This window comes from Suricata suricatta, chromosome 2, assembly GCF_006229205.1.
Source record: "Suricata suricatta isolate VVHF042 chromosome 2, meerkat_22Aug2017_6uvM2_HiC, whole genome shotgun sequence".
Lineage (NCBI taxonomy): Eukaryota > Metazoa > Chordata > Mammalia > Carnivora > Herpestidae > Suricata > Suricata suricatta.
The window spans coordinates 65,608,634-65,622,275 of record NC_043701.1 but is presented as its reverse complement, the minus strand read 5'-3'; the positions used below and the strand labels follow the sequence as shown (position 1 = coordinate 65,622,275).

The 13,642-nt window shown below is 36.9% G+C and overlaps 1 protein-coding gene across 3 annotated transcripts in view; it reads right to left on the bottom strand.

Moving 5' to 3' along the window:
- The window catches only part of PHTF2 (putative homeodomain transcription factor 2), a 118,856-nt gene that overhangs the window by 89,850 nt on the left and 15,364 nt on the right, over positions 1-13,642 (bottom strand). For all 3 annotated transcript variants that reach the window (XM_029927983.1, XM_029927947.1, XM_029927953.1), the window contains exon 2: positions 528-607. In XM_029927983.1, the coding sequence (XP_029783843.1) occupies positions 528-572 (45 nt within the window). In that variant the 5' untranslated portion in view covers positions 573-607. The remainder of the gene's footprint in view (positions 1-527; positions 608-13,642) is intronic.

The window sequence follows — 13,642 nt, the reverse complement described above, 5'->3', positions numbered from 1 at the left end:
ACTAATCCTAAAACATCAAAATAAACATTTTGCTATTTTGGTTAGAAAAATACAGTCCTCAAAGGTTTATTTTAGTGAAAAGATTCAGCTGTTGAATTGTAACTTACAAGAAAGAGATTAAGACTACAGTTTCTAGATGTAGAAGTTATAAAATCATAACACTTCTGCTAACCTAGCTTTAAAAGAAATTAATGCAAGAAAAACTTAATGCTTTATAAAATGCTAATTATATTCAAAATCCTAGAAGTCTGGCTTATATTATAACTGAAAATAACTAATCTAGCTACTTTAAAAATGTGGAGTAAAAACCAGAGCAAAATATTGTCAAGCATCATCTTCCTAATTTCTTTAGAAATAAAATTAGCAGAAGAAAAACCAAAATGTTCCCCTTCCACTCAAAAGATCCTGAAATCTATTTGTCATTATTTTAGGTGATATTTGACATAAATCCATAGCACCTAAAGAGAAAGCACACACTTTTAGAATAAAAATATTCAAAAGGTTGAAAGCTTTGACTATTAACTTACCTTCTTTTGATACCAGACTATAGCATCTGTGACTTTGGACGCCATTTATTCCACTGAAATCACACATTCGTCATTTTAGGCTGTGCCAAGAGAGAAAAACAAACAGACGACTTTACTTCCACCTTCCAAAAGGAGACTGGACAACATGCATACATAGCACTCTGGTTACTTGCAGAGCAAGGGGTGTGTATGACTATACTTGTATTACACCCTTCCTCATTACTATTTTAGCAACAGGTTCTCTTAAGTAAACAAAAATCAGTTGCCATAATAAAAAGATCGTTCTAAAAGAATGTAACACTTGAATTTTCTAACAAGGCGGATTTTTTTAAATATGCCTTTGAAATAAATTTCAGAATTTCCCAGGTTATAATGGAACTTCTTCACTTATAAGTAGAAATCCATTCATTCACTCTAACAGATCAGTTTTGCTATAGTTCCTATGTAGGAACTAGTGCCAATTACTATTCCTAAAGGATGGCTTGATAAAGATGCCAAAATTTATAATCATATTTAATGTTTCCTGGTATTCAGTAAACACAACTTTGAACTAAAATCAAATAACTGGAAAAACTTAACTTATTTATGTTAAATACTAAACAGATATTAGGGTTAATTACACAGGAATAATTCTATTAAACACTTCCCAGATATCAGTTTGTTAATATTCAGAAATTTACCATAGACCATTTCATAATCATCTTGTGCGTGTTTGTCTAAAACGGTTTTGGATTCAAAGCTTCATGGTTCCTTAGCCGTGGACAAAATTAATTCCACGCTGATTGAAGTTAACTCTGGAATACTTCTTTAGTCATAAGACCAGGCTGGCATGGAGGGTATGGTGTTAAGGATGAGCCTAAACAGGTTCAAACACAGATAATGGGCCCAGAACTCATTACAAACCAGGATCATCCAAGGCCACAGAGGATTTCAGGGAAATCCGGGGAGTAAAGCACCCTAGAGAGCACACACAGGTCTGCAACTGTAGAGATGTTACTGCCACGGAGTTTGCCCAGAGTAAACAAAATACCAGGTTTATACATCATTCTTGGAAGCATATGAGGATTCAAATATAAAGAAAATTATTATCCACAAGATCAAATGTTAAGATGATCAATCTCTAAATAAAATTTAAGGCAGAATTTACTTGATGTGTGTATTTATAACAGTGTTATACATCAGACTGTTTTATTACCTTTCCTAAGATAGTAATAATTCCATCCTTAAATGACCAAATTCAAGCAAACTATGGTTTGAAATTCTGGACAAATGGAGGAGCATAGATTCAAAAGACGGGGATTCACATACTGCCTTCTACTATCTAGTATGTAATACTCAAGAAGTAACTTAATCTCTCTAACCTCAGTTTCCTTCACTTGTACAAGAGGAATAACTGTCTATTCATTCCTTGGAGGGTTTCTGTGACCGATCAGATATTATACATAAAATGCCTACCACAGTCCAGTACATACAGAAGATGTTAATGATTACTTTTATTATTAATTTTATATTGAAAAATCTTGTAAGCCAGGAACTGGGAAGTGTTTGTATTTCCTTTTTTAAACATGGCAAAAGGTTTAGAGAAGGAATACATGCAATCAATTTTTGCTGACATTTAAAATAAAAATAGCTACCAGATTATCATAAAATCACAATGTCAATTTCCAACTACATGCACATGGGAGTATTTACAGATTTCAAAGTTCACTGCCATTGAAGTTTCTTAGTCAGGTATGGCTACTTTCATTTCTCTCATGAGGGTTTTTGGGGACGCTTTCCCTTACAGATTTAAAATCTCTCATTTTGGGATTGCCCGGGTGGCTCAGTCATTTGATTGTCTGACTCTTGATTTAGGCTCAGGTCACGATCCCAGTGTCATGTGCTGGGTGTGGAGCCTGCTTGGGAGTCATTCATTCTTTCATTCATTCCCTCTCTCTCTCTGAACCAGTTTAGGATTCTTCCCTCTCTCTCTGCCCCTCTCCCACTCATGGCCTGTCTCTGTCCCTCAAAAATGAATAAACACTGAAAAATAAATAAAATAAATTAAAATAAAATAAAAATCTCCCATTTTGGTTTTTTTGTCCTGAACACCTCTGGGGGTAGTTCTTTAGCTTTAGCACATTTCATCCTAAAGTTTTTTCCATTCCATTCCATTCATTACATTACATTATATTTGTTTGTCAAGACACATGTTTTCCTAATTCCCCTGCCCCTCACCTTTGCCAAATGCGACAGTACAAAAAATGGTATAAAACCTAGGATAATCTCAACCTTTCACTTTAACCTCCTTTCACTTTACCTAATCTTTACTGACAAAAATTCTAGGTTATCTACCAAGATAAAAGATCCTGTCTCCTAATCCTCCAGGAGTGCAAAGAATATGCGTTCATATACAAAATGTGAAAGGATTTTTTACTCATTCCATCTCTTAAGTATATGAGATATTTAATATATTTGGGGAATTTTTAAGTGGTTACATATAAATAGTAATAACTTCTTTTAAAAAGCTTCAATCAAAGTGAGACAAATGTTGCCTGCTTTAAATAAAATGATCTACAAGATTATTTTTAGTATACTTTGGTTTACACCAAGCTACACTTAGAAATAAATTTTGAAAATCAATTATAATAGGACACAAGGTATATGAAATGTTATAAACATTTTATTTGTATTTATTTGGCTCTCAGAAATAAAAAGTCAATCTCCTTTTTTTTTTAAACACGCCCTTCTTCAGTACTGGCAAGGTTTGCTCTGCAAACTCATTTAACAGTTTTTCCATTGTGTCAATACCCTTTCAGTGACACAAGTGGCTCATACCTATTTTTAAAACAGGTTTTACAGCATGCTGAGATAGATTTCTGAATCAGACATCTCACAAAGTACACTCAAAGACACCCAAATTTCATATGAATATAAATAACAAGAGTAAGTCAACAAACGATTTATTTCATGATTAGGATGATTCTGACAGTCCAGGAACACAGGTTTGTAGTTTCTCTCAGATTCACAGTTCATGCTGTTTTAATGTTAAGTTATGACATTAAAGTTAACTTACAGAAAAAAAAGAGTAGCATACAGAGCTTGCTGGGTACCTTGAATTGAGAATCTAAATCGTTTTTCATCAAATGATCTGAGAGAAGGATGGGTATTAAGATACAGAAATAATCCAATGATAAACCACAGAGCTAACTGCAGGCATAACATTCAAATATTGGTAGAGACACTTTCTCTGAGCTAATTCTCTCCTTAATACGGCTTTAATCATTATACCTTGTCAAAACACCTGAAATTACTCTTCACTATGTCAAGGGCAACGCAAAATGCATTTATGATGCAAAGCCCAGGGTAGAGGAAAAGGATGACTACGAAGAGATCATATGTTGAGTCCACCTTTATAAAATCTCACTATCAAATATAGTAATGTCCAAAGTCGGTAAAGTATCTGACTTTGGCTCAGGTCATGATCAATGGTTGGTGAGTTTGAGCCCCACACTGGGCTCTGTGCTGACAGCTCAGAGCCTGGAGCCTGCTTCAGATTCTGTGTCTCCCTCTCTCTCTGCCCCTCCCCGTTCATGCTCTGTCTCTGTCTCCCTTAAATAAGCATTTTAAAAACCTGTTTAAAAAAAAAAAAAGAAAGAAAGAAACCCAATCTATCAAAGACTACAAATGTTATAAGGAACTTCTGTCATTATTCTGAAACAACCTTCTCTGTTTTAGCACGGCTCTCACCATGCTCCAAAACAGCTCATGCCCAACCCTGACGCTTTGCTTGTGCTATTATTCTCATTCCTTTTCTCCACTCATCCATCCTCTTCGATCAGTTTGAATCCTACTTACGCTAAGATGAAGCTTCTTACAAGTGTTTACTTGGACAAAAAGTGCTGAATCTTGATGTCTCTTCTAGCACTGGTCTGTACTAATAAACCTGGTATTTCAATAAAAATGAGAAGTAGTATAGCCACATATCATTTGATTATATGTAAACACTGTAAAGGCAAAAAGAGGCATTTTTCTTCCTTTGTGTCTCTAAATACCTAGTACTTTAAAATATTCAGTAGAAGCAGCAGAGCAGAGGAAAAGCAATGACTAAGCATCAGGGGAACTAGGTTCTAGATCCAAGTTTGATGCTAAATGCGAAGTGCTTTTGAGTTAGTTACTGAGTTCTCTGGCCCTTAGTTTCTTACTAGTGCCATCTAGCCAAACACTCCACAGCTCAATAAAGGCTAAACAACTAACAGTTCTAATAATGTACAGGAGTTTCTCTGAATTCCTTTACTAACTCAACCCAAAATACCACCATTAGTTAAATCAATGTTACATAAGTGGAACTTAACATAATAAAACTTTTACACAAAATGGAACAAGGGTTACTTGTAGAACGTAGTTTATGTAAATCTCCTCAGACTGTGATTTCATTATTAGTCTATTCAACAACCTTGTATTACTCTGTACTGCCTTTAGAAACCTATTTATACCCTCTATCCTTTAGAATTAGACCTTTTAAAATCTCACCCTAACCTACTTATCGACATTACTGCCATCTTCTTCTCATTACATCCTGTTTCTTCATTCATTCATTCATGCATGCATGCACTCATTTATTTATTTTTAATTTACATCTAAGTTGGTAAGCATATAGTGCAATGATTTCAGAAGTAGAATCCAGTGATTCATCCCCTACATATAACACCCAGTGCTCATCCCAACAGGGGTCTTCCTTAATGTCCCTTGTCCATTTTGCCAATCCCCCCGCCCAGAATCCCTCCAGCAACCCTGTTTGTTCCCTGTATCTGAGAGTCTTTTAGGTGGGGCACCTGGGAGGCTGTCAGTTAAGCGTCAGACTCCTGATTTTGGCTCAGGTCATGATCTCACCATTCCTGGGACGGAGCTCCATGTTGGGCTCCACACTGACAGTATGGAGACTGCTTGGGATCCTCTCTCTCTCCGTTCTCCCCTGCTCATTCTTCCTCTCTCTCTCTCAACATAAATAAATAAATTTTAAAAGTCTTACGTTTTTGTCCCCCTCCCTGTTTTTATATTATTTTTGCTTCCCTTCCCTTACATTCATCTGTTTTCATACATCCTCTTTCAACATACCAAACTTCCTATACTTTTCTACCTCTGTGTCAAAATTAACACCTCTCTTTAAAAACAAGGGGGATTTCCAGAAGGCATCCTAAATTGCACTTTCTCGACAAGTTTCTCCCAAATTCCCCCACTAAAGATTTCTCATCCTGTTCTGTGTTCCCATTATACTTAATATATCTCTGTGTGTGTGTGTGTGTGTGTGTACTTGTTGTTATGTGGCCCCATCCTATCTAGAAATTTTTTGAGAGCAGTCCAATGTCATCATTATCTCTGAATTCTCTTATAGCTTTTTTGTGTATATTAAACACAATGTGTACAAACCAAATTTAAAAGTTGCTAATGAAAGCACCCCCACAAATGAATCAATTTAAGGACCACAATTGAAAATTCGACCCATCCAACTCCTGCACTACTGTGACATGTGCAGAAACACAGAAACATACTCTTTCCTAACACTAAGAGGTATAAAAATATTGTGAAAAATAATAAATGTGGTTGGTTTATTTAATGACATGTCACTCAATCAACTAATATATAAATATTTGTAGATTTAAGAAGTATAATGAAAAAATGTTAAAGTCAAACCTGCCAAGTCTAGTCTAGCTTCATTTCTAATGCTAAAATTAAATATAACTCAGTGGCTTCCTCCACAGCTAAAAAAGCCATTTAGAAACTAAGAATAAACCTGTTCTTCCCTTAAAAAGGTCATAATGCTAAGGTTCAAGTCAAAATTTTTATTCTGATACCAAAGTTGGGAAAACAGTGAAACTCTGGTAGAGGGAACATGGTATGGGCTGGAGGAAATCTACTAGTTTTGAGGAAGCTACTTTCTAATCATGTGATCCACAGATTGTTACAATTTCCTGCAAAGTTTTAAATCTGGAATGAGGATATGATTTCACAGAAACATTGTGAAGAATAACTACTATACACTACATGTTTAAACACTACATGTTTAAAGTTGTTTTCAACCTAGGACAGAAAAATGAAATGGAAAATAAGGTCTAATAAAAAAGCTAAACATTTCCTCTTATCCCAGTTCATAAAAAAATATTTGTAATTCTTATTTTCCTGCATGGAACCAATGCATACACAGTCTGTGTATTTGGAGCTAGAGGATAACACCTAATCTAAGAAGGAAAATTATAAGCATGTAACTTTCTAAATCTGTATTTACAAAAACATGTTGTACTACTATGAAATTCAAGAGAATCCCTAGAGTGATATAGTCTGAATACCACCCACAAAGACTTCTGTGGAACTTCCTGATGGGTAGGCCCAATGCACCCTGTATGTCCTTTAATGCAACACTGTAAATTTCAAGGTTTAGCATGTACCTTAGCTTATACCCACAACAGCTCTACTAGTTTCTTGAGCAATCTTTTGGGCTTTTTTTTTTTTTTTAATTTAATATTTTTCTTTGACTGTTGTGCTATTTAGAAAAATCAATGTGATACAATCTAAATGGTTTGACTTTCTCATTTACTCACAAGAAATTTTTACCATCCACCAGTCAGGCTCCACTCATATATAGATACGTTATTACTGGCCTCTAGTAGAAACATTCACTAAATAAGTGGTGTAGGTACTCTTTATCAAAATAATAATGCAGTAAATGATTTTCAAATGGTTGAAAGATTTAATAGATCTTAAAAATGATTTTACATAGATTAAAATAGTTAACTATACCTTATCAAAAATGCTATGAATAAAATTTGAAAATCATTGAAGATATTTAAGCCAATATCTGATCATTTAATAAAAATACTTATTTACTGAACACCTCCTACTAATACTGCACTATTCTAGGCACTGAGAATACAACAGTGAACACCAAACAAGAACTCTGCCCTGATTAAATTTACATTGCAAAGAGAAAAAACAGAAAATGAACAACAAACAAGATAATTTGGTGTTGAAGAAGTGCCATAAAAGAAATGAACAGGGAGATATGGTTGGGATGGGGTGGGAAACTTTTGAAAAGAATGGTCAAAGAAGTCCCAGTGAGATGACACAGGAATTGAGACCTAACGGATGAGAACAGCCAACTGTAGGAAGAATTGAGGGAGGACATCCTGAGCAGAGGGAAAAGCAAACACAAAGACCTTGAGGTGGGAATGAACTTGGTATCTTTAAGGAACAGAAAGGAAGCCAATGTGACGCAAATGAGAGTGATTCAAGATGACCTATGAAAGGGAGGTAAGGGCCATGGGGTCCCAGGCACCACAGCAAATAATTTTATTACAAAAATAGGAGATTACTGAAGTGATTCGAGAAAGCAGTAATATCATATTTTGCAAAGAGCACTCTGACGGCTATGTAGAGAACAGACTGGACTGAAGAGCTAGAGTGGAAGCAGTAATGCTAGTTAGATGCTAGTGAAGAAAGTCTTAGCCCCATGCAGAAGATGACAATACACTGGGCTCAGGAACAATCAGCAGAGATGGCACTTAGTGGGCAGTTTTGAGTTTTATTTATGGGTAAAATCTACAAGATCTGGAAATGGACTAGGGTGAGGTAGGTTGGGGAAAGGGATTAAAAACAAGAATCTAAATTTCTGGCTTGAACCATTTCCTGAAATGGACACATTAAAGAAAAAGTTTATGAGAGTACATGCAAAAATTTCAGACCTGCTAAAGTGACTAGACATTAAAATACATAAGTCAAACAAGTAGTTAGAGAGATGAATCTGAAGCTGGAGATGAAGAAGAAGGATGGTGTTATGAGTTTGGGAACCATACACACATAGTCAATATTTAAAATCAGAGGTCAGTTACATAGGTATAGGCATTTGCCAAAAGTGAGCAAGTGTATACTTAATCGAAAGATGTCCTTTCCAAGATCACTTCAATACAGATCATGTATGTTACTGACTTAATAAGAGCCACTGGTAGCAGCAGCCAAACCAAATCTAATGGAAACCGTTGAGCATACTTTTGGTTCACTCTTCTTTTCTAACAAAACTTTGTAAACACTCTTATGTTGTCTTCTGGTACTGACTGCAGTTGAGTAGTCTGCAGCCAGCAAAATTCCTGTCCCTGCTTCTATAGGTTCTCTTTTTGAACAGGATGCCAAAATAATTCTCTCATTTTTAAAATTATTTATTTCTGGGGTGCCCGGGTGGCTCAGTTGGTTTGGCAACCGACTTCAGCTCAGGTCATAATCTCATGGTCTGTAGGTTCGAGCCCCGTGTCAGGCTCTGTGCTGACAGCTCAGAGCCTGGAACCTGCTGCAGATTCTGTTTGTGTGTCTCTCTCTCTACTCCTCCACTCTGCTGTTCTATCAAAAATAAATAAACATTTAAAAAGTAATAAATAAATATAGTTACTTCTAAGGTACAGTCAATTTTAATCATTTCATAAAATATCGCCACTGTTATTTAATGCCTTTCAACCTGCAAATGTATGTTTTATTTCAGAATATTTCTGAGTAGGTTTCTTCTTTCCCATTTGTTGTAATCTCTGTCAGCGATACACATTATTATGCAGGACAAGTTTTTCATGATCACTTTTTTCCTTTATTTCTCTCCTGTGGTGTATCTGTAGAGCTGTCATGTTTTTGTTTTTGTTTTTGTTTTGATGGTGTTTAACAAGGGGAGGACTATGATAAGCTCCTACTTATTCTGCTATCCAATAAGTTCTGCTTAACAACCTCAACACTATACTCACTGTAGCTGGGATCATTTTTATTTCTGTCCTGACATGTATATATACAGACAGACAGACAAACACACATACACACACAGTCTTCAGTTTGAGAACTGGATACTGCTTCTCATCTATTTTTTATAACCCAAAGATGCAGGAACTGGGGAAAGCAAAGTATGGACTGAATACAGCCACTGCTGAAATTTCATTAAGTATCTTGTATGAGGATCTATCTCTCCAGTCAGAGGGCTACTGCACCTTCGTGGGCTCTGGCTCTTGTCCTTTACCAAAGCATAATTTAAAATGGTGATGTATACTGACTCTCTGAGGCTCAGCATTAGTATGCAGGGTCTTCTCAAGGATTTTTCCTTGACTTTTTGCTCCCTACTCACCTCTTAGCTCTGCCTCCAGGGGCAGTATTAGTGAGCTTGCTTACTGTTTTGTAGGCCTTGTCTTGCTTAGTCTGGCTTCTGGGATACGGGGCTGGAATTACAAACCTCATCTGACACACCTGTTATCTTCTCATCCTTTCCTTGCCCTCACGTTTTTGAAGTAGTTGGCATAAGTTCACACATACTCCTTTTTTGTCTTCTTCTATTTCAATTTTTACCCTTTCCTCTCCCCACCCACTTTTTTTCTTCTTTTTTTGGTTTTAGTGAAGAAAAGCTCTTGATCCTACATTTTTACTCATAAACCCTACCTTTACTTTATTCAACATTTATGTTTTAAGTGCTAAACATAATTTTTTAAGTCACTGATGCAACTGAAGAGTAAAATATAATTATTCTGAGCTGTTAAGTAAATATAAATAAATAAACAAATAAATAGGCAACAGAATCCAAATGGGAGTTACTTGCTTACTCCATGTCAGCAAACCAAGACTTAATACCTAACCTAACTGCAGATTCAACTCTTCCCAGGAATGTAATCTTTAACTGGTGAATCTTGGGGCGCCTGGATGGCTCAGTCGGTTAAGTGTCCAACTTCGGCTGAGGTCATATCTCACAGTTTGTGGGTTTGAGCCCTGCATTGGGCTCTGTCCTGACAGTCCGAAGCCTGGAGCCTGCTTTGGATTCTGTGTCCCCCTCTCTCTCTCTTCCTCTCCCCCACATGCTATCTTTCTCTCAAAAAATAAATAAACATTAAAAAAGAAAACATGAATCTTGAATTTCCTGGTCCGCATTCGTGAGGTAATCTGCCTAACAGGCCCCTTCTGACCTCCAAAGAAAGATAAAGTAATCTCCTTCCTTGTCCCTGCCCCTTCTGCCTATAAAAATCTTCCATTCTGTTTAGCTTTTTGGAGCTCCTTTCTATTTGCTACATGGGATGCTGCCCAATTCATGAATCATTGAATAAAGCCAAATGGATCTTTAAATTCATTCGGTTGTATTTTGTTTCTTAACAAAACTAACAACAGCTGCACTTTTACTTCTGTTATTCCTAACAGAAGGAAGTAAAGGGAGGACACCCAGTTTCACTTCTTCTTTTAAATTCAAGATACTAAACATAAAATATGGGAGCATAAATTATGCTCTCCTGTGAACCTGTTGTAAGTACCGCCAAGAAAAAAACCTAAAGTGCATTTTTCCTTCTCAAATCAACTCAATCTGCTATTCACACAAGGAACCTTACTTGACATTTTCCCTTTCCCACCACCACTAGTTTTATATGTGGCACACAGGAACCATTCAGTAAACATGAAGGGATAAATTAATGTAGCCTACTTCATCATACTGCCAACACATCTCCCTTATAACCCTTCCTGGCCCACTATCAGGTCTGGTGCAAGTCACCATCATCTATTACCAGGAATACTCTAACAGTCTCTTACTACTTCTTCATTTTCTGAACTCCTGACCTCCTCATGTCTATCTCCTCTTTAAAAATATCTAATGATTTCCATTGCCTGAGAAAAGAGTCTCATCAAGGACGTCTGGGTGGCTAAGGCGGTTAAGCATCCGACTCTTGGTTTCAGCTCAGGTCATTATCTCATGTTTCGTGGATTTGAGCCCCACATCAGGGTCTCAGCAGACAGTGTGGAGCCTGCCTGAGATTCTTTCTCTCTCCCTCTCTCTCTGCCCTTCCCTTGCTCACATGCTCTTTCTCAAATTATATAAATAAACTTAAAGAAACCTGTTTAATCAGTGTAGTAGACAACCACCTTTTTTTCACACCCTGATCACAGATCTATCGCATTTACAACCAGTGGCATCCGTCATCTCTATCTTCTTCCACAGGAGCTCTCAGCTACTCTCTCAATCCACCATCCATATACGTATCTACAATCCAGCCATGTGGGTTTCTGAATGTACCAAACATTTTCATGCTTGCCTTCTAGTGCTTGTCGTATTTCCTCTGTCTAACATAACTTTCATCAGGGAGCCTGGGTGGCTCAGTTGGTTAAGTGCCTGACTCTCAATTTCAGCTCAGGTCATGATCTCACAGTTCGTGACGTTGAGCCCCGAGTCAGGCTTTGAGCTGACAACACAGAGCTTGTTTTGGATTCTCTCTCTTTGCCTCTCTCCTGCTCTCTCTCTCTCAAAATAAATAAACATTTTTTTAATTAAAATAAAATAAAATAACTTTATCTCTTTTCTGACCTATTTGCCAAGACACACTGGATTCTTCTAGGCTAAGTTCATCAGGAAATGAAATTGTGAGGACATATAAGCAGTAGGATTCAAATGACTTAATTATTTAAAGAGTAATTTTAGATTTAAGTATTTTAAACAACTAGGGGGAAAAAAGGCAAACTAAACATGAGCATCTAACTTTACTCCTTTACACTATATAACTGAGGGGTACCTGGGGGCTCAGTCAGTTAAGGGTCAACTCTTGATTCTGGCTCAGGTCATGATCTCACAGTTTGTGAGTTTGAGCCCCATGCTGGGCTCTGCGCTGACAGTAAGGAGCCTGCTTGGGATTCTCTCTCTCCTGTCTCTACCCCTCCCACACTCATGCTCATGTGCTCTCTCTCTCTCTCAAAATAAACTTAAAAATATATATATAACTGAAATTATACCAAAGGCATACATATAGAAGCACAAGTAGAATAGAAAGAAAATAAAATAAAAATGAAGCTTTAAATAAAATGTATGACTAGTAACAGACCTCACAGATCTGAGAAAGCAGAACATAATAGGGATAAAAGAGAACATCAACACAGTTCATACCATAAAAACCAATACAAGCTTCAAAGACTGTGGCTCAGTTTCCACTGGAAGTGGGAGTAAAGGTGGGACTGAAAGGACACCTAGATAAAAGCTATTAAAACACTCTCACTCCATACTATAATACTAGCGTGACTATTTCTCTGTGCCCCTGCAGATGACCAAGTCACATGTGTATCTAAAGACAGGCAAATAAAATATCAACTAAAAATGCTGAAAAAATTTGCCCCTGGAAAAGGGGAAATGTGGGGAAGGTGTTCTAGGGTTGTTATTTTTCCTAAACTTTGTATTTTGATTCATAGTAAGAAATGTAGTTGACCCTTGAACTCAGGGGTTGGAGCAGAGACACCCCTGCAAAGTCAAAAATTCCCATGTAACTTCTGACTTCCCCAAAACTTAACTACTAAGTTTAGTCTATCATTGACTAGAAGCCTTATTGATAACATAAGCAGCCAATTAACACATATCTTGTATGTTATATGTATTATTATGTATTTTTACTCTACAGTAAAGAGAAAGAAAATGTTAAGAAAATGATAAGGAAGAAAAAACAGATCTACAGTACTGCACTGTACTTATGGAAAAAAATCTGAATATAAGTAGACTCACTCACGGAGTTCAAACCCCTGTTGTTCAAGGGTCAACTGTGTTTGGTCTTCATTCCTATTACTGGCACAGAGCTCCTAAAACCCTCTGAATAGCCTATGAGGAGAATGCTAAAAGGTCTTTTGTTATTTTAATAAAGTGACTTTCAGAAAGCCCCCAGAGGAGGACAGTCTTTCCCAGTGGAGTCAAGGAGGTTAGAACTTTCAGTCCTGGTACCCCCTACCCTTCCTTCAACCTCCTGGGAGAGAACAGCTGGAGATGGAGTTCAGTGATTCAATCAACTGTGCCTGTATAATGAAGCCTCCATAAAAAACGTTAAGTTCAGGATTCGGAAGGCTTCCAGGTTGGTGAACATGTGGAGATGCGGGGAGACCAGTGTGCTCAGAGAATGTCCCTTTACCCATATCATGTCCTATGAATCTCTGGTATCTGTCTCTTCCTAAGTTATATCTTTTTGTAATAAACCAGTAATTTAGAAGGTAAAATGTTTCTCTGAGTAGTGTGATCTGCTGTAGCAAACTGACTGAACTCCAGGAGGGGGTCATGGGAACCTCCAATATATAAGTAAGTCAAAAGCACAGGTGACAGTCTGGACTTGTGATTG